At 46.6% G+C, this 26,400-nt stretch overlaps 2 protein-coding genes across 5 annotated transcripts in view; one reads left to right on the forward strand and one right to left on the reverse strand.

The window, feature by feature from the left end:
- The window catches only part of NCKAP5L (NCK associated protein 5 like), a 56,650-nt gene extending 53,516 nt beyond the window's left edge, over positions 1–3,134 (forward strand). For all 3 annotated transcript variants that reach the window (XM_048490441.1, XM_048490443.1, XM_048490442.1), the window contains exon 13: positions 1,398–3,134. In XM_048490441.1, the coding sequence (XP_048346398.1) occupies positions 1,398–1,634 (237 nt within the window). In that variant the 3' untranslated portion in view covers positions 1,635–3,134. The remainder of the gene's footprint in view (positions 1–1,397) is intronic.
- Positions 3,135–8,760: 5,626 nt separating this feature from the next.
- TMBIM6 (transmembrane BAX inhibitor motif containing 6) lies at positions 8,761–25,683 on the reverse strand. Of its 2 annotated transcripts, none has more exons than XM_048492235.1 (10): positions 25,571–25,683; positions 16,980–17,078; positions 15,713–15,821; positions 14,791–14,911; positions 13,868–13,916; positions 13,331–13,428; positions 13,165–13,244; positions 12,393–12,493; positions 11,535–11,607; positions 8,761–10,153 (listed from the first exon to the last, which is right to left on the reverse strand). In XM_048492235.1, the coding sequence occupies exons 2-10, from the start codon at positions 17,033–17,035 to the stop codon at positions 10,127–10,129; spliced, it is 714 nt and encodes a 237-aa protein (XP_048348192.1). In that variant the 5' UTR covers positions 17,036–17,078; positions 25,571–25,683; the 3' UTR covers positions 8,761–10,126. The 2 variants fall into 2 exon arrangements, with proteins under 2 accessions (XP_048348192.1, XP_048348193.1); XM_048492236.1 differs by lacking the exon at positions 25,571–25,683 and adding an exon at positions 24,774–24,967.
- Between the last annotated feature and the right edge of the window lie 717 nt (positions 25,684–26,400).

A 26,400-nucleotide genomic window follows, 5' to 3' on the forward strand; every position in this document is an offset into this window, starting at 1 on the left:
GACATGAGGTCACCCATGTCCCGAAGCACTTGCCTTTTGGACACATGGGGGCTGGGCACCCCCCATGTGACCAAATGGCGTGCACCCCAGCCGCTCACCACCAAGCCCAGCGCCAGCCTGCACGGAGGTGGGGTGGGGCTCGGCGGCAGGCCACACCCCAAGCTCTGCCCCTAAGCACGGGGAGGAGGCAGGGGGCACTCAGAGAAGGAGTTGTCTCCGGGTGCCATTTTCCTTTGATACGCCTCTGGGTGCAATTAGCCTATGGTTACCAACCTCCAGGGGGCACCTGGAGATCTCCCATTATTATAGTTGATCTCCAAATGACCAAGATCAGTTCCCCTTGAAAAAATCGGCTGCTTTGGAGGGTAGACTTTATGGCATTATACTCTACTGAGGTTCCTTCCCAAACCTCATCCTCCCAGACTCCACCACCAAAATCTCCAGGTATTTCCCATCCCAGAGATGGCAACCCTAAATTAGCCATATGAGCCAAAAATAATAGTCCTGTGTGTTTGCCCCAGCATGTAATTTTGGGTTGGGAAAAGAGGATGTGGGGGGTGGTATAAGCCCTTCTTCCCCTGTGCTGCAGGGCCAGTCCAAATCAGAGGCTTCATATGTTAATCTCATTTAAAAGAACAAAAAACAGCTCCAAATGCTGTCCACGAGCATCCAGATCCTCACCTGATTTGACCTCGGTTCTGTTTGCAATAACATGCAACTGTGGATTTTCAAAAATAGAAAGAACGCTGTATGAGAGAGTCTACAGTGAAGACTACATGTGAAGCTTTATTGCAGAAAGGGACTGCAGATTCATGCTTGAGGTGCACAGGATCAAGATAAAATATATTTGGTCTTCGTCCATTAAAGATTATTTACTGCAATTACTTTTTTGATATCTGCACTTGTAGGTGTTCAGTGTGACAGGATACATGGAGGCGGGAAAGAGAGAGACACATCCAAGTTTTCTAATAGCAGCAAAATAATTTCTGCTGTGAACATATGTATGCAAAGGAGGAGGTGCTGAAAGCAGGTCTTGTTCAGTGATAGAAAATGAGCTTTGCATATGTATAATTTCTCTCCTCTGCCCCCCCCCCCATTTTGTCTGAATATACAAATCGCGTGGGCTGCCGTTATACCACAAACACCTGTTCTTCAGCCCTCTTGTCTCTCTGTCCTGAAACTCTACCCAAAAACACTGATGAACAAATCATCTGATACGAGTTCAGGGCCTTGTTCAAGGGAGCTGATTGCGATCTTATGAGTTGCTGATCAGAGCTGGGGCTGAGGCCTAGCTTGAAGCCAACAGAGCTTCCCAGGTCTCTGGTATGTAGCGTTTCTGCAAATGCTTTTGGCTCGGCCACTAAGCTGCCATGCCTCCTTGCTCTTGGTCTCTGCAGGGTTCAGCGTGCAGCATTGTCGAGAGGAGACGAACCTCAGCCAACAGGCCTCAGGCCTCACCAGCTTTCAGCACCAGCAGCAGCCGCACTCCCAGCGCTTCCGATGTGGGCGAAGAGGGCAGCACAGAGGCCCATTCCAGGGGTATGGGCCCAGAAGGCCAGCCAGGCCTGGAGAACTCCGAGTCACTCAGTGACTCACTTTATGACAGCTTGTCCTCCTGTGGCAGCCAGGGCTGACCGTGACTGGGGAAGGGGCCGAGTTTGGGGCATTGGCTGATGGCTCCACATGCTCCTGCCTGGTGCTTCAAAAGACCCAGCTCTGTCTCCGGGATCCTACTTGAGCCTCTCAAAACCAAATCTTGGCCCTGCACCAGAATATGATGCGTCTTCCACACCCGGCACTCCTGTCTCTCCCAAAACAGGGAACTTTATGAACCAGGGCACCTGGAGACTTTGATGAGAGAAGGAGTGAAGGTCAGAGAAAGAGATGTGGCGGGTGGCACAGGACCTGACCCCTGGGGGTTTGCTCCTGCCGAACAGAACTGGACCTGCTTAGCTATGTATCCTGTGCTACTCCCTAGAGCACCGAAGGGGGGGGGGATCTGCCTTGCCTTGCCAATCCCTTGGCCAGCTTAGCGGGGTTTTAAATTTACAGCAGGAAAGGACGGATCCAGGCACCTGGGCTGTTGGGGATTCTCCTCGGAGGCATAGGCCATCGCAGGGAACAAACATCCCTCCGCAGTTCTCACCAGCTTAACCGCCTGATGCTGGTGTCTTTTTTGCTGGCTGAGCGGAGAGAAGCTTCGGGAGAATATCCCATGTCTGCCATTTCAAAAGCTGCCTCACTCTTACCTCACTGGCTGTGCAAAACTCTTGCCTAAGCGTATTACTCAAGTCCCTCTGCTTCTCCGCACTCAGGGAGCACACTGAGCTTCGCCCAAGTTTAGGATTTCCCTCCCAAGAGGGTTGAAGAGTGGGGGGTTGGGATGTCTTCAGCCCACCCCTGGAGCTTGAGCGCCATGGCTGCTGGAGCATTCCAAACCGACAGCAGCAAAGGGGGAGGAGGGAAAGTGTCAGAAGGATACTGTCTCCGCCTCGTCCTGTTATTGTGGCCTCCCGGTAGTCTCTTGGTTTGCTGAGGATTAGGCTTCCAACTTGAAGAACAGTTCCTCCTGCCCAGGACAACTAACTAGCTGGGACGCTTCTCCACCATAATCAGGTCTCCTGGGTCCTAGAGCTACCATGGGCTCAGGATGGACAGTTGGGTTCTCCACTCCCCACTCCTTCCATGTAATGTTTTTTTAAGCGTTAAGTCAGGGGTGTCCAGCTCTGGCGCTTCAGATGTTCATGGACTACAATTCTCATCAGCCCCTGCTGGTATGGCCAATTGGCTATGCCAGCAGGGACTGATGGGAATTGTAGTCCACGAACATCCAAAGCGCCAGAGTTGGACACCCCTGTGTTAAGTTATAAATGTTGCTGTTTAGTTTTCTGCACAGTCATCCCAATTTTTCTTGTCCTTTCCCTGTTTCAATGGGAGCCTTGTTGGCTCCCCCAATGGTGCTATTTTGCTGTGTGCAGGTCTTTCTCCTCGTGAGACCTTCTTTGTTGTCCTTTTTAATTTTTTTTATAAAAATCAAGATGTCTTTTGCTCTTCTCCTTCTTATTTATATAAGTTATTGTGAAATGAGGCTGTTTGCTGTCTTTGCTCTCCCAGAAAATAAAGGGAAAAAGATAGCTCCTGGCTGGATTCAGTGTATGGGGTTCGGGGTTTGATGGGCCGTGTCCTTTTTCCCATCTTGTTCAACGACTCCCTCAGGTTGTGCAATTTGCCTGTGAGCGGTGTGTTGCACAGGTTTTCTCTCTTCTAATGTAGCACAACCAGATGGATGCACCCTACCATCTGGCTTAATTTTTGAAGGCACACTTCAAGTCTTCTTCCTAGCGTCATCCCACTAATGCCGGGTCTGTTGCTCGGATTTTTAAATGCCACGTATGACGACTGAGGCTGAGATTAAGCTTGGGAGAGCCACTCTTATCCCACCTCGGTCTTGAGTCCTTTTTCCCCTCCTAATGACTCCAGACCAGCTGATTGTTCAAGGATTTATTGTAAAAAAAACATAAAGGCGTTTAGAGATTGCCCAGCTGGTTACAATCCTTTTGGTTCTTTGTCCCCATTCTGGGAACCCATGGTCCAGAGATTCTTCTCTGACCACGTCTCAAGATGGAATTCAAAACCCTTTGTTTTCCCCTTCTCAGGAAAACTCTGTTCAGGCCACGAGGTAACTTAGGCCTTTGAAGTTTCATCCTGGCACCTTTGTATGGCTTCCTGTCCTCCCTCCAAGAGATCAAAAGGCAAAGATGCTTTTCACAGTCATATGTGACTTCCCTTTACTGTAGCGATAGCATCATTCCATGACACGCCCCTTTTTGAGATGAAGTCTGTAAACTCCATGTTCATATACTTCAGCTTCCTAATAATACTGGTTGCATAATATCACATGTTTCTAGCTAATACATAGTTCAGCTAACTATTTTCCATCACGCCACGTCTCTCGATCGAGCGCGATGTCTGGTTCAGATCCGCATTGATGGTATCTTGCCATCGTTGCTTTGGCTGTCTGCGTGGCCGCCGACCAGTAACCTCAGTGTGATAGGCGATGCTGGCGACAGTGTCTGGGGCTGCTTGTCGAACATGGCTGAGCCAGTACAAGCGCCTCTCTCTCATGGACGCAATGCCAAATTGTTTTCGGACCATGTTGTTAGTGATGTGGTCGAGGAAGGATGCACCCAGTGTCCAGCAAGTCATGTGCATTTCCATGACATGGAGAGACGACATGGCACATGACGTGGCACACTTCGTCCTGTTTGGGAATCATTGAAAGGGGCAGGGGTCTGGGGAAAGGAGACACTTCCACACATTGGCTTGCAAATGTCCAGAATCAAGAATTGCGTTTTTTCAACCTGTGAGCAGACACAGATTTCAGGATGAACTTGTAACTTGGGAAGGTCTCTTCAAGGTAATTGCTGTCCTACAATTACAGTGGGATTATCCTTGCCATCTCTGTTTTGGCCTCAGTCCATCAGCAGGAAGGGTAAGTGTGCTAAATAGATTATTCTATATCCTTGCCATCTCTGTTTTGAGCACTTTAGCCATCATAAACCAAGTTTCCCCTGCAGTGCAGTTAACATGGGGAGATGGGACACTGAAAAGCTGTTGAAACAGGTTATGGCCTTTAATAGGAGTGTTTTCAACAATATCTCTGGCATCAACCTCTCAAGTCTCTAAGAAAACTACATTCAGCTTATTTTCCACAAATGCTATCAATAAAAAAGAGGACTGGCTTAAATTCACATTCAAATTACAATGATGTACAGTAATAAATCCTCTTGTATACACTTGTTTTTTAAAGGGGTGGAATTGTCTTACATTCCATACCTTCTTTCGTTTGGGTAAATGTGTAACTGCTCTTCCCCTACCAATAATCTCTACCCTCCTGCAACTATGTAACCCCACCTAGTGGTTAAAAATAGAAATGGCAGAGCGCTTGATTGAATAGGCCTTACATCACCCTCACATGGAGTCCTCCTGAGCCAAGGCAATCTATACAAAATATTTAGAGCAAAGGGATTACGCAGTGGTGGAGAACCTATGGCACGAGTGCCAGAGGTGGCACTCAGAGCCCTCTCTGTGGGCATGCGCACACAGAGTTCATCATGTAGGGGGAGCGGAAAATCCCCCCCCCCATATCTAGGCTGGCCTTACTTCCGAGTAAACCCTCCTAGGGTTGTGATTCACCCATTCAAAGTGTTGCACGGTTGCTTCACCAAGCTCACTCCCGAGTAACGCAAGCCTCTGAGCAAACCATTTTTCTAAACTAAAACCTTAGTATTCAGGTTAAATTGCCATGTTGGCACTTTGCGATAAATAAGTGGGTTTTGTGTGGCAATTTGGGCACTCGGTCTCGAAAAGGCTCGCCATCACTGGATTAGGGGAAGCTAGGAAAACAATACGGATTGCCAAAATTTGGCAGCTCTCATGTGGCTCCTTTTTCATCCCAGTGTGTTCACCTTTTTGTTCTGGGCAAGCCAAGCAGGTCTCTCCCCCACACCCCCATTCCATAGAAATAAAGTTTTAATTTAAAGCAGGGATCCCCAACAGAGTAGTGCCCACTGACACCTTCTCTGGTTCCCACCAAGTGGTTTTAGGAAGTAGGTGAGGTCGTATGGGGCAAGGCGACTGATTGACAATGGGACATTTGATTGACAACTAGGTATTTGATGGGCTGGCTGATTTAAAAAAAATGTTGCTTTGGTACCAGCTGCCATCACAGTACAAGGATCTACACTGCTATTGTAGTTAAGCTGTGGCACTCATTTTGTGGCTGTGCTCACAGTGCTGTGTTAGAATTCCAAATGTGCCCATAGGCTCAAAAAGGTTGGGGATCCAGGATTTAGAGTCTGCTTTGTAATTTAGCCCCATTCAGACCGTCACCAGAGATGGCTGCAATAAGCCCCTACAAAAAGAGGCTAGAAATCAGGAGTAACCAAGGGAAGTTCAATAGGAGCTGTTGGTGAATATGCATACATGCTCACCTAAGTACAGAGCACAGGTAGGGCTCTCAACGTTGAAGCGCACGTGCACACACATGACATGTAGGCAAGATAAGGTTTCCACTGTCAAAAAAGTAGAATGGGTCCCACAGGTTATCTCATTTAGGTTTGTAGATAGGCCAGTGACATAGCTTAGGGGCTGAAATGTGCATTCTCAAGGTTATGACAAACCCATCAACACACAGTGGGTATCCCATTGTCAGGTACTCTGGCAGTGGCCTCAGTCCATCAGCAGAAAGGCATTTAGCATTTATATGAAATTACTAGATTGGAGGTCAATATGCAGATGACACTTGATTCCATCACTCCTCTCCATCAAACTCTAAAATAGCAGTTCATACACAGTTGGTGCTTGGACTAGATGTGTGTCCATCAATAGCCGCACCCACACAAGACAGCAGTGCTGCTAGCCAGGGATACCATTTTTGAGTTTGCCGGTTCTGCTGCTACTGTTGGATATTCCAGTGGCGACAAGAACTAGAAGTGCTTTCTCCTTTTCCCAAATGTCATTTGCATATCAACTGTGCCCTTGGCTTGCTAGGAAGGATTTGCACTGGTAGTTAATTTCTACTCAGCCACCCTGCAGGCTGGACTACTGCAACGTAATGTACAAGGGTGCTGTGTTTGGAAAGCAATTAAGAGGGACAGCAAATTCAAAACACCACTGATCCCACATATTACTCTGATTTTACAACTGTGTGGCTAGTCTCTGGGTCCAGTCAAGAGGCTGGCAGTTTTGAACCTTAAAGCCTTAGACGGCCTTAAAAATTACTTCCTTCTATTGGAATCATCTGTACACATGTAAGTAATCCTTTCAAATCTTGTTCCTTACGGCTCTACCAGCAATACACAACCAAGACTTTACAGCTGCATCGAACGCCAGAGGCCTGCATTACATTCTGTTTACCCAAAGGGAGGCTAAGACCATCTTATTTATAGAAGCTTTTTGGCTTGTTGAAAAGCAGGAAGAACTGTGGAACTGATGTGACCGGTGCCCGATGGGGACAAATGTCAGTCATGGCAAGATTTCTTGTAGAAGTCTTTCCTTGAGCCCTGCTTTCACTGTCCATTCTTTCCATGGCAAGTGAGACTTGTAGTGCGACTGCTAATTTGCTTTGCTGCTAGAGCAGGCAGATTTGCCAGTGAACGCAGTTTTGCCCTGGACGTGTTTCCTCTACCCACAGCCAGCCTACCTAGCTCCACCCTCCCCACTCCCTTGCCTTCCCCTTCCCCCTAGTCCTCCCTTCCACATTGCCGGCCCCTTCCTGCTTCTCTAAATGATCATATCAAGATATTGCTATATAATAATATAAGGAACAGTACAAGAAACAGCGCAAGAAGGGTCTCTTTTTGGCTCCACCCCACCTCCCCCACTCCACTTCTGCCCTCTCCAATGACCAGGATAACTTTTTTAAACTTTATTTTGAACACACTTTTATTTTAAAAGAAGTCTCTCTCTTCTGTGGCAGCAGCAGGAACTGTGCACGTGGAGAATATCAGCTCTATACGTGGTTCCCTTATTCAGTACTGTGTGGTCCAGAGAATTGCTTCGTATCTTTCATTTGGGGGGAGATTATTTTTGGAAAAGGCTACAATATCAACATTCGGATGTAACAGTGATTAGAAGTCTTTCACAAAGCCAGCAATCTTGAAACGAGTGGATGCAATGAGATCTGTGCCTTCAAGAATGACTTGATGAGCTGAGTTAAGACAACCAGGAAAAGAAGTCCCAGAATTTTCTGCAGAAAGACTGCATAGCAGGAATGCCTCCTCATGTGTAAACAGAGAAACACAAGGCAATCCCACTACAAGCCCTCTACACAGTGGAAATCCTGATGTAAGCGTGCCATGTGTAACAGGCCTTGGAATTGTTCTAGTGGGTTTTTTTTTAGTTTTTAATTCTGTTTTACAAATTAGGAAAACTTCCTTAAAGCCTAAATCTTCAAGGGCAAAGTATGTTCTTACTACTCCACCCCCCGCCCCCCGCATTCAGTTTATCAAGCTCTTCAGACGGGTCATCAGATGTTGAACTTTAGAACAGACTAGCGTCACACCTGTCTCTGTTGAAGGGGGTGAAGAGCTAAGTTTTTGTTCAAGGCCAGGTCCCGCAGCGGGTTCTGCAACTGCATGTAGCCTATAAGCTCCCTTTCCCTCCACAGCAACCAACTCTGGTCTCAGAACATGCAAGCTCTGTATCCCATTTAACTATGACTCCGGAAACAAAAGGCAACTGTTTTGTTTTAAGGATGAATTATTATATCAAAATGAATTAAGAAGCAGTCTCTTTCTTTGGAGGTTTTTAAAGATAGGCTGGATAGTCATCTGTCAGGAGTGCTTTGATTGGGTGTTCCTGCATTGCAGGGGGTTGGACTTTTTGGCCCTTGGGGTCTCTTCCAGCTATGATTCTATGATCTTCGCAAGTAAACAGAAACAGGTCAGCAAATATAACGCTGCAACTGGACAACAGTCCTTCAAGAATTCTCTATGCCTGTTATTAACTGTTATGTTAATACTGCCATTCTTAGCCGTCTGAGGATCCACAAGCCAGACTAGAACCAACTGCCCATCCCAGAATATGCCCAAACTTCACATACACAGAGCACAGGGACTGTATAATAAACACATCAATATGGAAAATGTTTTTCTGAGAGCAAGAAGTACAAGAGTCACTCTGATAATTCCCAAACTTCTGAAGACAAGTTGGGGCAGCAGGTTTGCTCAAACAACAACGGAAAATAGAGAGAAAAGGTTAAAGTTTGAGGATATTTATTTTAATTTTTGTACAAAGTAAGACAATGTAGATATATTTCTGAATCAAACACCTTTTCGTTTAAAACCCTGTCTCTTCACAGTATGAGTAAAGAATGCAGACAGAACTGGAAATCCAATTACGACAGAGTTTACTCATTACTATATTAAAACCTGTTAGACAAGGTCTCTATAAAGTAGATTTCTTGAAGAATTCTTGGCACTGGTCCAGGGGTAAAGGTGGGGGGGGGGAGGGGAGGGAGAAGAGAAAGAAAAACCTCATTATCCCAAGCAAGCAGAGTTGGAGTCTGGCTTCGTGTGCCAAGGGGCAAAAAGAAACAGGAGCTGCCTCCCTGCCAAGAAAACTTTCTGAAGATTACTTAATGGGCTTGTGCACAGAGCTGAACTAATGCTGATGGTGCAGATCTTACCTGTATGCAGAATACACTATATAGTGATCAGCTGCTTCCTACCCTCATGGTTCACTCCCAAAGTTGTGCTCCCAATTGCCAACAACAAAAGCAGCAGTAAGATGCCAAATCTCATGCTTTCAGCAAGCTTCACTGCTGTCCCCTGACTTCTGCTGGGCTTGAATCCCAGAATCCCAACTGAAGAGCAACTCAAAAGTGTTTGAATCTGAAGGCCTGAAACATTCGGGATTCAATTCGGTCAGAATGAATGTGACAGCCCCGTCTCAACTGCACAAAGTGTTGTTTTGTTGTTGTGTTTTTCTTTTTGGGGCGTGGGTTGATCCCCAACAGCAGAACAATACTAAAACAGGTAAGCGCTATCTCCCAGTCCTGATGGGCTGCCAAGAGAGTCCGTTCTGATCAGCTGCTGGGGCTTTGCTTCTCCATCCTGCAGAGCTTGGCAGGGAAGCTGCTTAAGCAACGCCAGTCTTTGTGGACAGCCATGCAAACCAGCTTGATTTGTTTGGGAGCAAGGGTTGATTTTCAGTGGTTGAATAAACTCTCCGGCTGCAGCAAGGTCTGCTCTTGCCCTACTCCTGCCCTGCTCTCGTGGCAATTAGGTGCAGAGAGGAAGAAGGGGGGGCTGAAACTATCCAGTGCCAACTAAAGCAGCAGGGGCATGAATGAGAGTCCCTGAAGTGTCTGCATGTTGGTACAGCAGAGGGGCAAAGCCAGACTCCAGCATGAGGATCAGCCAGTTACGTTTTTTCTTTTTTTAAAAAAGCTCAAAACCCAAGGGAAAAAAAATCCAGTTTCTACAAATTATGAAATTGTCACAGATCTCATTCACACCAAACAATGAGGGCACCTTTAATACAGGTCGGGTTGAATGGAAGCAAGAAAGAGGAAAGGGGTGGAGGGAGAAATGGGGACTCCGAACAGGTATCCACTGTTCCTTCACTTCTCTTTCTTCTTCCTGTTGTTCTGAAAAGGGAAGAAAACAATGTTTCAGTTCTTCCTCACCCTGGAACTGTCTGAAGAGCAGAACCCATCCCGAGTGAGATAAGGCCTCTCTGTCAGTACCTGACCCTCCCCAGAGGGGCTCTATGCCTACCTATTTTGCCTGAAGGAAACAAGCCTTTTATGAAGGAGACTCAGAAACGGATGGCTGGATTGGCGCTAGTCAGTTCTGACCTGGGAGTGCTTTGGCACAATCGTTCCAAGGTTCAAGAAACAGTTCAACTCAGCCCACATGTCTAGTTTCTTTGTGGAAGAAAGTATTTGGGCTTGAGTGGCTTGTCTAGGATGACAAAAGAAAACAGCCACTGGGTCCTTATTAGCCTGATTCACCCTACACTTGTGTTCCTCTGAAACAAGTTTTTCCCTTGCTTTTCCCAGAGGACCTCAGAGCTGTATGCATGGCTGTTAAGAGTTTATCCTCTCAACAAGTTACTGGCGGATGTGGCAGATAGAGAAACAACAAGTGGCAAAAAAATCACCTCACAATGTATTGTCGAAGGCTTTCACGGCCGGAATCACTTGGGTGCTGTGTGGTTTCGATGTGGCAGTGTTCTGCTTTCTTTTGATTTCAATACCATGTTGGTTAAGGGTTATTGAAGAAGGGACAGAAATTTAACATTTCGACGTTGGGCCAGATTAAGGCTGGCATCTTCAGAGGATCCTCTGAAGATGCCAGCCACAGATGCAGGCGAAACGTCAGGAGAGAATGTTGCTAGAACACGGCCATACAGCCCGGAAACCACACAGCACCCAAATCACCTCACAGTTTATGCCCTTGATCCTAGTCTGATACTCTTAATAGTCACGATGCACCGGCTCTAAAAAGCAGCTTCAACAAGAACAAAATCCTTGGCTGGTTGCCTATTACTTTTCACAACTCTATTTCAGACTTTCGGACACTTTCAGATTGGGAAAGTCTCTTCCATGATCGTCACTAGTGCTTTTCAGGCAAGTAGCTTCTCTGCAAGACTTGAATGCTTCAAAAGAATCCCACCCATGAGCACCTATTAGTGAATCCAAGAGCGACAGACAATCTGTTATAGGGCACGGCCTATATAGGACACATAGGCAAAACTACTTGACTGTCTGCACCATGAATCACAGAAAGGATACCACGCAGTGTGGTCTCTGCTAATCAGTCCAGTGACTCCTGTTAACTCCTTGCTTGTTCCACAGCCAATGTTGGAAATTTCACTCCACATGGCCACAGCTTAGGGCCAATTGGCCATGCTGACAGGGACTGATGGGAATTGTAGTTCATGAACATCTGGAGAGCCACAGCTTGCAGACCCCTAGCTTAGGGGAAGGGATGGGGTGGGTGAGGGCACTAGGAAGGCATACTCACCTCATTCATGCCCATGATGGTCATAAGCTCTCGGAAGATGCTGATAAAATCCAGGAAGAGATCCACACAGTGCCTGGTGGGAGAAAGAGGTTCAGGATGTGCATCTAAGAGTACACTGCAATCCCAAAGCATCACAAAAAAGCCCAAAGCAATCTTGTCAAATTAGGGCCTCCATCCTCTTGCACTGAAATAGTGAGTCTGAAGGGCTGGACACACCATGCTCCTACAACTGATTAACTCACTTAGCTGGGAGACATTTTGTATCACATTTCCAACAATTCATTTGTTTGGGGCATCTCTAGCTAATATCTGCTTCAAACTAGAGCCAGCATGCTGTAGTGGTTAAGAGCAGGTGAACTCTAATCTGGAGAACTGGGTTTGATTCCCCACTTAGCCACTTGAGCTGTGGAGACTTATCTGGTGAACTAGATTAGCTTGTGCAGTCTAACACATGCCAGCTGGATGACCTTGTGCTAGTCACAGTTCTTCAGAGCTCTCTTAGTCCTACCTACCTTGCAGACTGTTTGTTGTTGGGTGGGTGGGTGGGTGGGAGGGGAGGGGAGGGGAGGGGAGGGGAAGGGAAAGGAGTTTGTAAGTCCCTTTGAGTCTCCTTACAGGAGAGAAAGGGGGGATATAAATCCAACCCCCCCTTCTAACTGAACCCTGTATAAACAAGGCTATCAATGCATTTCTCCACTTCCTTTCAACTTTTGCCTTCTCTTCTCAAACTTTTGCCTTCTCTTCTTTTTCTATCTACTTTACAGCCTTGAACTAGATACTCAATAATGCCCTGAACTAGATACTCAATGGCGTAATGCCTTGAACTAGATACTCAACTGTCATGGGCCCTGTACTCACCAAATGTAGTCACTGTCACCCCTCTCAGCCTTCTCAATGATAAGCTGAGTGTCAAACAGCACGAAGCCACACATGACCATGAGTCCAATGTAGAGGTTAGCCTGGAGCAAGGTGATAAGAGATGCATTAGTCAAGAGTAGTCATACTTAATGACTACCACTAGCCATTCCTGTCCCCTGGCAGTGGTTTAGCTAAGTTCTAGTCTCTAGTCAGAGTTTGGGCCACAGTTTTCAGGAACTCAGAAAATTTGCAGGATATTTGCTGGAATCTGTGCCTAGTAATTTGAGAATGGTTTCAAATATGTACCTAAAAGTACACAGCAATTTCAAAACATGACAAAGGATGCAGCTTCAGTACTGTCTCTCCTTATGGATAGCAGAATTGTGCAAAAAAACCTCATCTTGTGAATTTTACACAGGGAACGTATTCAGCTTTTGCAGCATGGTGCACAGTTTGGTGCAGAACTTTGATTTATTTTTATTTATTTTTTAGTGGAAAGTTCCTGCAATCCTCCCTCTCTTGCTCTAACAAGGAAAGCTGAGGAGAAGGCAAACTTCCCCACAGTCATTACAATGGACATTCATTTTGGGCAGGTCTGCAAGCCTCATGCTGAAAGATGCCATTGTATTGTGCTTCTTTTACCCACCCTCCAATTAACACAGTGAAAGCAAGCAGGAAGTGCCAGAGGGCTCCTCTCAATGAGCCTGCTAGGAGTCCCTAGATAAACCTGGGGCAGGTTCTCCGTTCAGGAATCAAGTGCTGCATTACTTACCGTGAAAAGCCAAGTTGAGCTCAGAAACATATTGATCAGGGAGAGAAAGACCATCAGGAAGAGGCCAGAGAACAGAAACCCTAACAAGAGGAAACAGAGGAATTATGAGCAAGGAACAAGAGGCTGCAAATCCAGAAGAGAAGGGCAGCTCCACTGCAATACTCACCTCCCAGGTACAGGTAGGCACGACGCTTAGCAAAGAGGGCGCTCAGGGAGAAGCAACTGAAGATCACAGCTGTGCCCAGGAAAGCAGTCGGGATGATGCTGAGTGGAGAGAAAGGACAAGAAGAGAGCTGGTCAGCACAGAAGGCATTCAAGGTGCCCAATGTGGCCCACAGAACTTGTCAAGCAACTGGGCCATATACAAGATTTGGATGCTGATAGAGCAAATGAGTTATTTTGTTGGGGAAAGAAGAGGTGTTCTGGTAAGTTTGGGAGCTCGCCAGGCAAACTGTGGTATTGGGGTGGGGGGTTATGTTGGCAAGGCTCAATGGTTGGGATTTTATTCCAGACTCCATCCTGAAACAAGAATATCAGAAACAGCTTGCTGGAGTTAGATTAGTAAAATTTTGAAAACTGAAAGCACCATTAAGGGAGCTTGATTTCAAATTCAGATATATTGCAGGTGTGGCTGAAAACCCCTCACAAGCTTGACAGAGCACTGAAGTAGCTGCTGGTCAACTGAGACATTACTGCCCCTTACCTGGGGTTGATGGCGATGATCATCTTCAGCAAAGGTCCCAGGTTAACTCCTAGAAAAGACAAAACGATACACTGGCATTGGAAAGACACTTGCACGAATATACAATACTTGCAGACATTTAGAAGAAAGCATCTGGGGCTTACACATGTGTGCCTTTCAAACACAAAGAAAGTGTACTTTGTATGCTTAACTGGAACTTAAGTACAAAGCATCACATAAGGACCAGCTCTGAGAGTCTGGGTAGTCAGGGATAAGGGTCACCACCAAACCTTAAGGGGCTAAAGATTCACAGATACCCTCTAGTAATACCAAAGGGCTGCGCTATTCTAGTCAGCTCTGTCCACAAGATTTGGATGCTGTGCTGTGTGCGAGCACAGTGCCGTGTGTGAGCGCCACACCTTCCCCCTCAGAGGATCTGGGAGAGCCAGGTGAAAATCCTGATTCTGCCATGGAAGCTTGCTGGGTGATCTCAGGCCTTACATCACAGGACCATTGAGGACAACATGAAAGATGGGGATCCTGGTACATAAGCCTCTGGTAATAGAAGTATACTAGATTTCGGGCAGCTGAGGTAGTGATGGATGAAAGCATGCAGGGCCAGTGATAGCTGAATAGGTTGTCTCCTTGTTAAGAATGACCATTTGGGAGTCAAGTGACAGCAACCTGCCCATAGAGTGGCTCAACCCACGCACTAAACACCCAGATGCCTAGGAGAATATCCACATAGCGCTTATTTCTAAGTGCCTAAATACGAATTGTTTCACATAGGCGGAACTCCTGTACTCGTGCAAATAACTGACTTCACTCCAGCTTCCATCCTACTAATGAAACACTTCCATGAGGTCACTACTGCTTGATAAAACTGTTTGGTTTATTACAAAAAGGCACCCCCTTCCTACGACAAGGAGATTATAAGCACATACCAGAGAGGAAGGCAAAGCCTGCCAACATGCCCAATCGTTTCTGTTCTGTTTTCCGGCTGTGGGGTGTGGCCATCAGCCAGATCATAAGGCCAAGAGATCCCAGACTGGTAAGCAGGCCAAACTGCAAGGAAGAACAGTAGAGTATCAGCATCAGCAGGGTTCTGGGTATGGTCTAGATGTTGCAGACAGGGAAGTGGTTGAATCTAAGCCATGGAATTTAAATACTGAAGCTCTTTTGGTCACAATCTCCAGACTGGGTCCTAGCCATGGAAGGAGGCCATGCTTGGCTCCTGCAGGGCTATTCCAGGACCTTTGGTTGAACTTTCAGGTTGCAACCAAAACAAAAAGAATAAAAGCAACCCTTTTCTGTATTGTTGAAGGCTTTCACAGCCAGAATCACTGGAGTGATGCTCTGAAGATGCCAGCCACAGATGCAGGCGAAACGTCAGGAGAAAATGCTACTGGAAGACGGCCATACAGCCTGGAAACCCCACAACACTTACGCTTTTTTTCTCTTGCAGATATCCAAGGAAAACACGCTCTGCTAGAAGTGAACCACCTTCCAGCATTCTGGCCAATTAGTGTAAAACACTGGAGCAATGGATGACAGTCTGTTTTTATATTCTTGAAAAGCAATATTAGAAATGCCTTTCAAAGTATTAAACTACCTGAGCGTTAACTTTTAGTATACGATGGTTCCCTTTTTCTAGCATTAAGGTTTCCCTCCCAATTTCTGCTTTGAAAATAGCAGCCAATCAGTTACTATACCCAATTAGTAGAATCTCTAGGGAAACTCTAAGGGACTATACACAACACAGCTCATTTCCCAGTCAGTGGATGAGCTCGGCAGATGACAAAGCTCGCAAAAACACCAAGGGCTAAAGTGGCCTTAAGCCCACAAATCTGCACAGAGCGCTCTTACCTGCACCAGCTGAGTTGCCAGGTTGACGTAGGCACCAGCTGCTGCTACAAACATGCATAGTGCAAAGGTAGCATAGACCTTCTTCAGGTGCTGCTGGGTTGATGTGGAGCTGCAGGAGTGAAGGGAGACAAAGTCAGTGCTGTCATGTCTCACAGCCATGATAAAGCTCCTTTGACTGGCCATTTGCCAGGTCTTGGACACCCAGTGAGCTATACAGAGAAAATCACACTCGATCCGTCCCAGATGCTCCAGGGCCTCTAGGACTGGGATGTCATGTCCCCCACAGAGAAGGGGAGAGCCACAAAGAGAAGCTGGAGCAATCTCAGGTATCTGATCCCACAGATTCTTATAAGTTTGATGCAAACGCCTGGCAATCACCACAAGCAGGGTTCTGGGTATGGTCTAGAATAGATATTGCAAACAGAGAAATGGTTGAATCTAACCCATGGGATTTAAATACTGCAGGCCCTTTTAGTCACAACAGAAACAGAACAGAAACAGAACAGAAGTCACAACAGAAACAGAACAGAAATAGGGTCTGTTTCTTTTTCCATACACCATACATTTCTTTTTCCATACACCATACAGCAGATTGGCACTTCCCTTTTAACATTTTTGCAATCCCTTTTGCAATTCCCTTTTAACATTTCCATTTTAACAATTCCATTTTTGCAATCCCTTTTGCAATTCCCATTTAACATTTTGCAATGGACTTTGGCTTCCATATAGCCTCTCCTAAATTGCTCTGTTTAATTACCATACTGCACGGAGTACAGAATTTGGTAATGGACAGCGTTTTAGTTTGGTAACCCACAGAGTCCGGTCCTTCACCTATTCTCAATGAAAACAAATTTCTAATCTTCTAAACTAAAGGCAAATGTGAAAGAAAGGGTTACTACGTGGAACGGATGGTGTGTGCATGCACCTGTGAACAGAACTTGCACAGCAGGAGTAGCTCTTTGACCAGAAGAATAAATTAATGCCCATTCAGCTGCTTAATCAGGATTGCAGAACCCAGCTCCATTTGGGGGGGGGGGGGGGGGGGGGGCGATGGAAAGATTGTTACCTGGAGCAAGATTTTGATATTTTTTGTGCCTGCTCTCAAAAGCAGGAAAGCTTGTACTCCACATCCTCCAACCCCATCCATGATCTGTGCTAAGCAACAGATCCCACCAGGCTTCAAGCCATCTCAGTTCAACTAGCTGATCCACTCCCATCCCCCCCATAAAAAAACTACAACCAAAATGGGAGCCAAATGTATACTCACATGTGGGAGAATTTGAAGATGGCATCAAAATTAATGTTCCTGTTGAGGATGTCCATTGTGCTAGCTGGCAGATGGTCGTTACCCTCTTGTCACAATAAGCTGTGGAAAAGGGGAACAAAGCCCTTGTCAGAAGCGAAAACAGTGCCATGTTTCCCCAGGACCAGCTCGGGTGCCATGATATCGGCTGATAGCCACCCTGAAAGGCTGTGCCAAACGCCCCCTTTTTTGTTTTCCAAATGACATTATGCAACATACCTTGGCCACCCCAAAAGGCCCTTTGCTTATGTCTCTGCCCCACCTCTGGGAGCAACCCAGGAATACCAGTGGTTTCAAAGCCTTTAGCCTCCTCTCTAGGGGGATCGGTTAGCCCAGGGGTAGGGAACCTGCGGCTCTCCAGATGTTCAGGAACTACAATTCCCATCAGCCTCTGTCAGCATGGCCAACTGGCCATGCTAGTAGGGGCTGATGGGAATTGTAGTTCCTGAACATCTGGAGAGCCGCAGGTTCCCTATCCCTGGGTTAGCCACATCAATAATAATCCTGATCCCTCCACAAGTTAAGCTAGGAAACAGGGTCGCTACTCCTCAATCAAGGGGAACAGTTTCCTTTGACTTCTGAATAGGTCTGAAAGGCAAAAGCCTGCTTTGTCAGATGTAAAAGGGAAAGCCAACAGATCCAGCCCACGACAGAAGGTTTAGTAAAAGCAGCCAAGAGTAAATTCTAGAACAGAGGCTTCAAGCAGCTATCCCTGTTCCAAACAACTATGCCATTCACCTATGCCCAATGACAGTGACACCCATCACACAGACAAATTACAGGACCCCTCAGCCTGCTCACACTACCTACTCCTCAGGTCAGACATAACCCAAGTGGCCAATGAATCCAACTTCCATTGCTGGAAGAAATCCCTCTGCCGAACCTTCAGGCTTCATCAAGAAATGGAAAGTTCAGTAAAGGCTGACCCACCCAATCACTTACTGCTGAGGATGAACGCGACGGTCACCCTCCACTCTGAACTCACCAACTGAAGCCTCCAGACACACAACCTGCAAGAAGATCCCTTCTTCCTCCCGGTATGGAAGATCTACAAGGTGCAACTGCTCTGCAAGCGTCCCAGCTTTCTTGGTATCTATGGTGCAATTATTGCAGGCTGTTGCAAGGCTAATCCCAGGCTCCAGGGGAGATACCGGACTCACAGGAGAGCTTTGCTTCGCAACAGGGCAGCTGGAAAACCCTCATATTAGTGCCCCTAATGACCTCCCCAGACAGGGCTAGGACGAAGCCGGAGGCAAGCAGCCCCCACAGCCACAGCATGATGCTGCAAATATGTTGCTTCCAAATGCTCGGGGTAGAAGCCCTCCTATTATATGCTGCATCAACTTTCAAGTGAATTTTGCTCACCTGAGAGCACTGCAAACACGGCACAATGACTCCCATAGCCATGCCCTCCTTTGGAAGTTCATAGTGCCCGGTCGTGTTTGTTCTAAAACCCTGGGTGGCAACCAGTTCTGCAACTAGCACCTTATCCCTCATCAGGCAGGGGAGGAATGGGGGCAAAGCATGCAAGCTGGACCTGGATTGGCTGGCAGGGAATGTTGGTGTCATAATGTAATAGGATCATGCAAATATCACAGACAAATTAGTCCCGCTTCTAGATGGGGTGAGAAGGTGGCACCTCCTCCTCTGGCTAGGACAGACGGTGCTGAACAAAGACTTGCCACATGTACACCCACACACACAAAGACACAATCCCCAACAGAAAGGTAACTCATAACTAATATTGCCAACTCACTCCTCCCAGGGAGCTCAGGGCAGCATACTGGGGCAGTATCCCATTTTATGCACTCAGCAGGTTATACTGAAGGAAGGAGGAGAAGCCAACTGCTAGCCCAAGGCTCCTCACATTTCTTCCAGCATGATCATGGGTTTGAATTCAAGATACCAAGACCCAAAGTCAGACAAACACCCCCTGAGAAACACTGCCTCTTTCCATGGCGATGTGGGGGTTACCAGCTCATCAAGGCGCAACCCCAGACGAGCCAAATGGATCTATTATTTGTAGCTCATTCCTACACCTGCTTTCCACAGTCCATCCTTCCCAAGAGAAGTGAGATGGACTGCAACACAAAGTAAGTTCTAAATTACACTCAGCACAAAAGTGAATTGAGGCTGTGAATGCAAAGATAACTTTGGGGTCCCTTGTTAAGCCCTGGCTTGGTAAAGGTGGCATGGCCAGCAGCTGGAAGGATACAGAAAAAGTGGACCACCAGAAGTGCAGTATACACAGCTATGCACGCCAAGTTGCTGTCACCTGCTTCCTCTGAGCTGCTAGAAGTCCCTCTCGCTATCCGACCGCAGAGCAGCAAACTGGAGTTAATGCTGTTAATGTGGCAGGATTTTTGCTAATGGAGTAAATGTAATTTCACCCAGTCTTAATTCTCCAAATTTGCGATTTTTAAAAGAAAGAGAAATTGACTAGCTGATGATAACATGGGCACCATCAACTTACTATCTACAGTAGAGATTGGCTTATCCTGTCACAGTGGACAGCCATTCTACTTCCCATACACCTGTAGGATTAGCTCCATGGAAGCTGGGACAGTTATCACGAAGACAAACTATTCACTAGTTCAAAAAGATGCGTTATTTTCACAAGGATGCCCTTTAAGCTGATGCTAAACATTATGTTCTTCTCTTCAAGAATGAGAGATAGGAACTTTAGAGGTATTACTACTGTAAACCTCCTTCACCCAGCAGCCAGAGAGATACCATATGGCACATAGATTTGTGGTCTCCTCCAGTGCAATAACCAGGAGTATGTGAAATCTTCCAATCCTGCTTTTCAGAAACCAAAGCAACTTCTGTTCTTGTTACTTTTAAAGTACCTTGTTCTTGAAATCACTATATTTTTGATAACTGGTTACACTACACCCAAGGATGATGGATTAACTTAGTAGCTTTTGCCTCATACTAAGCCTGGAACACATGCATTTAGAGCTTCACAGAATCATAGAGTTGGACGAGACCCCAAGGGCCATCAAGTCCAACCCCCTGCAATGGAGGAGCACACCTTCCAAGCCCTCCTGGCAGATGGCCATCCAGCCTCTCTTTAAAAACCTCCAAAGAAGGAGACTCCACCACACTCCAAGGTAGTGCATTCCACTGTTGAACAGCCCTTACTGTCAGGAAGTTTTTCCTGAAGTTTAGGTGGAATCTCTTTTCCTTCCCCTTGAACCCATGACTCCAGGTCCTAGTCTCTGGAGCAGCAGAAAACAACCTTCCTCCCTCACCAACATGACATCCCTTCAAATATCTAAACATGGCTATCATGTCACCTCTTAACCTTCTCTTCAGCAAACTAAACATCCCTAGCTCCCTAAGTCTCTCCTCATATGGCATAGATTCCAGACTTTTGACCATTATGGTTGCCCTTCTCTGGACCTGTTCCAGCTTGTCAACAACCTTCTTGAATTGTGGTGCCCAGAACTGGATACAATATTCCAGGTGAGGTCAAACCAATGCAGAATCTTCCTACTTCTTGAATTGACAAAGAAGCTGCATTTTAAAGATATAGCTTTTCGGAGTTTAGTCAAGATATGGAACTTGTCAACTGAGATTTTGATTAAAGACAGCCTTTGGTGGTGCAAAAGGTTCCTACCATCCAGCATTAGATTTCTTCACAGCGCAAAATGAAGTTCGCTAGTTTTGCCTCAGCTTCCCTAGAAGGAGGTATGCAGCGGTATGAAAAGAACACAAGCGTGGATCAACCCTAGCAATGTAAATCTGGGTTCGGATAATTATGACAGCAGATTAGTAAAGATCCCAGCTGCAGCACTCATGCTATTTCAAGACACTGGCTGAGCAAAGATCATATGAGCAGTACCCTGGAACGGAGAATCAAATCCCACCCAACCAAAAAGGCAAAAGCTTCCAGAAGGAAGGGTGATCACATTTCCTCAAGGGATTATCCATATCCACTGTTATCTTAAGATCTATTCTGCCTCTAATGGTTTTTTGGTTGACAGAGGCCTGCAGACAGGACAGGAAATGTCACATTCCAAAGACCAATAACCCCCTTGATGTGGCAGAATTTAGCACCTCACAGCAAATTAACTTGGGAAATCCACAGAGAAACATAACATGTAATTCGGTCCACAAGTGCACATACCAGCTAACATGAGTCAGTAGTATGGCCCCAAAATAGGTCATGCTGGGTGGAGGAAGCTTGGAGAATATCACATGCTAACCACTCGCTCCTTCCAGATGCCCACAGCTGTTCAAGGAAAAGGCAAAACTGGACATTGAGGGCGAAAAAGAGGCTGCCTCCTTTATCAGGACTGCTACGCCTCATTGTCAGGCATCAGAGATAGTAAGTTTCACAGCTTTTGATGTAAACACAAAAAACAACAAGCAAGCCTGTCAGTTCCTCTCAATTCATTCGGGAAAGGCAGAGACCTAAAGCTCAAATATGCCTGACAGAGGGGCCAAGCTAGAAATGAGATCCTCCAACAACAGTCCCCATAGGGAAACATTTGTGAAACAGCTGACCCCCTCACTGCTTTAATCCAAGGAGTGGCACAGGGGACATGCTAGCTTTATAAATATATGAAACCGACTCCTAGTGAATTATCCACCATTACATAGTGGCTGTTTCTGTGGCTTCTGCTACTTGTTGTTGGAGTAGGCAGAGCTAACCAATACAGATCAGTGGCCCAGTTGCAGAAGCCACAAAAACATCCATTACAAGAAGAAGCAACTCTGCCACATTAAGAGGAAAAAAAATTCTGCCAGCTGGAGTTTAAAAGCAACAGCAGCTGTTTGCTTGTTTCCCCCAGATTCATATGTGAGACTACATACTAATACCTTCAACTGAGTGCAACAGATATACTGTCTGGCCTTATGTTCAGCCTTTGACTATTCGACCCTTCAGCATATGGAAACAGAACTCTTCCCAAGTTCACACGAAGTTATATCAGAGGATTGTTCAAAGCAATGCTGCTGCTTCAACCTTTAACCAAGGAGAACATGTATAACAATCAGCCACCGACTAAATTGCACACACCACATCGAGACCTTAAAGACAGAAGTTAGAACTATAAATAAATAAGGGTGTGATCAGAAATCACAGCCATCAGACACCTGCACCCCCAAAACAGTGAAAGAAGCTGTTGCTCTACAAGGAAATGTTCATGAATCCTTTTTGAAAACTATGCCTAACAAGCCGGCAACTTAATTACAGACAGTGCTTATTAAAAGAGGCTAAAACCTGTTCAACCTCAGTGCAAAGCAGGTACAAAACTCTTATATTTCCGTTCCATTAAGCAACTGGGAAAGCTCTTCCGCTTAAATATTCATGTTTGGATTTTTATGAAAGTTTCATGTGTAACACATAAAATAGTCAAACAGCCGTGGTGTACTGTGGCGTTTGTAGAAAGACAAGCTACCATTTCATCAGCAATCACTTCACAGTATTATGTCCTGTACAACTGCCATATGCCAGGCAGATTAAGTTGGAATAAGTTGCCTGCCAGAGGCCACACAGTGATATTTGTTCAGGGAAGATTAGCCTCCTCTCAAACCCAAGCCTATCATCCAGCGACCCATTTTCACATGAGCACGACAATGGAATCCTTAGTTGGAGTGTTCCCATTAATACTTTCTGGCATCTAAAACACTGGACTGTGGGGGGTCAGTGAATTTGACATTAGCACATTCAACACAAAAATAAAACTTGGGGGGAGGGAAAGAAAAATGACCTGGCAGCAACCTCACAGCCCAAGTTCAATAACCTGTTTATGAGGAAGTGAAGAACATGTGACCTCTTATTAATAAATAACCAGATTAAAAATACCTACAACAATGTTCCACTGAGCAGTTTTCAGTAAGACATCCAGAGGCAACAATTTCATTGCTTGCCACCAGTACCTTGAAGAAAGAACAGTTGGCAAAAAAATGGAGAAAGAATAGAGGTGGGGAGGAGCCGGCTAGTGAGCTCCCCTTTGAAGCCTGAAGAATGACAGGCTGATCCACACAGGCAGATGGAGGGACGAAAACCACACAATGCGTCATAACAGAAGTGTATGTGACCATTATGACATCAGAAAGCCAACCAACCAGTTCCCGGGTACTGTACCGGTTTGGAACACTGTGTAGCCACAAAAGGTCTCTAAGGCTAGTCAGAGAACAGACTCTGACAAGCTAAGATTAAAACCATATGAGGAAAAAAAGGCTCAAAGGTATCTGTGACATTAATAAGTTACTACTCTACTTCTCCAGATCTGAGCAACATTCCACTTCAGATAAAATACAAAACGGAGCAATTAGGAACTGAGCAACACAAGGCTACAGAATTGCAGCCCAGCTTTCTTAGCCAATAGTAAGTTACATACCTATCAATCTTTTTTAGTACAGTTGTAAAACAGGCTTTCAATCTCCGCCAGGCCCTCAGCCCCACAGAACAATCTTGAGTCCTTTTCCCCAGAGGTTCTCATGCTCATCTTGTGTTTTGAGGTCTAATTTTAATCATGGCAAGTTTAGGGACAACTTCTGAATCTGAAATGCCTGTACAACAGCATATTCAGAGAAAAGATACACAACAGATGTCCCCTCAGTTCCAAGAAAAGTTATTAATGTATGTTGAAGGCTTTCACGGCTGGAATCACTAGGGTGTTGTGGGTTTTCCGGGTTGTGTGGCCGTGTTTCAGTAGTCTTTTCTCCCAACATTTCGCCTGCATTTTCTCCTGACGTTTCACCACAGATGCAGGTGAAACCTCAGGAGAAGATGCTACTGGAACACGGCCATAACAACCCAGAAAACCCAAAGTTGATTAATGCCCAGAGTGGACACTAAATATTCAACACCAAGCTCCTGTGCAAAGTTGGCTGTTGTCCAACTTGTTCCACACATGAAGCAACTGGAATTTAGTCACTATGTCAACAATCTTGTTCTAGAACATGAGCTGCCAGGCAAATCACTGAAAATGACAATGGGTGTGAATCTCTTTGATCTGCAACATGTTATCATAGGGACAAAATATAGCTACAAAACCAAAAGAGAGAGAATGTATTCCAGGCTATAAGTGTTCATTCTGAAGAAGACAATTGGGATTTAAACCTGCCTAGAAGCTATGCCCTCTTTCTTAGAAGCCCTGCTCTTATAGGCCCATAGTACCGATAAACCACAGTGCACATGCTCACAAGCCCGTATTTGTTGACATATTCCATGTACAATACCAAAAAATATAGGAGAGACACCCCATCACAACAAGGTCTCCAAGGCAATACGAGACTTGGACCACACTGCTCTACTGCAAACTAACACAGCTGCGCTCCAAAGCCTGTAAAAAGTGGACACTATACTGAATTCAAGACCATTTAAATATTTCTTTCAGGGAGATTTCACTACCACAGATGGGTTGAGGATTCTGGTTTACCAACAGTAGTCTGGTTTATCACAGTAGTCAGGTTTTCAATGGGTCCTATGTTTGGGGTTATAATTCAACAATGGGCAAAAATACACTCATAGACAAATGTTAAGGCCAGATGGAAATCTTCTGGAGGGAGACTAATCCAACAGAGGAGACACCCTTTAAACCATCGTTTGTAGGGTGGTCAAATCCCACTCTTTGCAAGAGGACAACATATGTGGCATCTTCTCAAAGATCAGCCATAGAAACACATGCAGGTGAGAGCTCAACTCCAGCGTCCCCATGAAATATTTCATCACAATCTCGCCATCGGAGAAGTCTGTGGCAGCAAATGTAAACACGGGTCCAGCAGCGCCTTAAACATTACCGTTTCTTTCAGCAGAAGTTTCCACAGGTCGGCTCACTTCCTCAGGCGCACGCACCATACTTTGTCATGCTATAAAGTGCTGCTTGGATTCCTACTTCACAGCTCAGGCCAGATCCCGCTCCGGCTGGAAAGAGATCTCGCGAAGCTGTCACCGTCCTTCCCCTATTTTGCAAGCGAAGCGTTCTCCGAAGGACGTGACAACGCAACCCTACAGCAGCATCTCTCAACATGGACGAAGCAACTCGAAAGAGAAACAGAATCCTCTTATGCAATGCCCGTTCCTACACTGGCCTCGTTCCGCAGCAGCCGGAAGCGTCGGTCCCAAAGCCAGCCAGGAAAATTCGGAAGAACCCACACGCACAACGCGGCGTCACGTGTGAACGCAGGCGCAAGGGTCTCCCCGCAAAGGCGACTCGGGAGCTGGGTTTTCAGAAGACGGCCTATGCCTATCTCTGCTCACTGCCAGCGACAAAGACTCCCACCCACCACGAGTAGAGGGGGGAGAGGGAAGGGTCTGGGGATGTGGATGACGTCGCTTCTCACGACGCCCACACACAAGAGTGACAGATGGGAGCCCGACCGAGAGGATCCATTTTGAGAGCGGCCGACGCAGCGAGGGATTCCGGAGGGGGAGGAGCAGGCGGAGGAATACACGGAGAGGACCGCAAGGAAAGGGGGCCGGAGAGCGAGCAGAGGGCGAAGGAGGCGGTTTCAGTAGAGAGGGTGATCCGACATAGCAGCGACGGCCAAAGTGGAAGCAGGCCTCGGAAACCAACGACCGACCCCGCGAGCCTCACCTGCCCCCTAGAAGGTCCCTGTCGCAGCTCCCGACTGACACCACCGCCCTCCTCCAAGCCGTGGGTGTCTCTGGCCTCGGACACGCCTCCATCCGCCTCCGCCCCCTCCTGTCCTTATCCCCTCCCTGCGCCTCTCATTGGCGCATTGCACTGCCAGGTCCCGCCTAGGCCTCTGATTGGCTTACTTTCCTGGACCGGTTCTTCCATTCCCGAATGGTGACGGAGGGACAACGCTGCAGCTTTTGCGATTGGTTATCCGGCCGCGCCCAGGCAGATGTCATTGGCTCCTCTGAGAGGAAAGCAAACAAAAGACTGCTGAAGGGAGGTGGGCGTTCATTGGTTCCCAACGTCCGGCCAATAAGCGACAATCTGGATGGATTACTACATTCCCTCGGCTACCGTTTGCTAGAAGCTGCAAGCAGCCCTCTGCTGGCAGGATCGTGAAGTGCAGCTTGGGGGCGGTATTTAGCAGTCGCAGGATGGGCGAGATTTTTTTCCCCCACAGCTTGCACTGCCACCTTCTGGTCAATGCTGCTCACTATAGGCCGCGTGCCTGGGAATCGCTTATTCCGAGAGGTCCAGTGGCTGCCGATGCCAGCAGTTCTGTTGTTCTGCTTCCGAAAGGAACCCAGAAGAAGCTGGGGACACGGCAAATTCTGATGCAGTGTCGCTGTTGCATCCATTAGGTGTCATACCCGTAAAGAACAGGGTGGAACCAACAAATCACATAGGGTTCCAACTGGGTGGGGGTGGGGGTCCTGTACTAGTCTCATGGTCATGGGATCAGAAAACCACGAGGGGCGGAGACATACACCCCTACCGTGCATATC

This window comes from Sphaerodactylus townsendi, linkage group LG03 (assembly GCF_021028975.2).
Source record: "Sphaerodactylus townsendi isolate TG3544 linkage group LG03, MPM_Stown_v2.3, whole genome shotgun sequence".
Taxonomy (NCBI): Eukaryota; Metazoa; Chordata; class Lepidosauria; order Squamata; family Sphaerodactylidae; genus Sphaerodactylus; species Sphaerodactylus townsendi.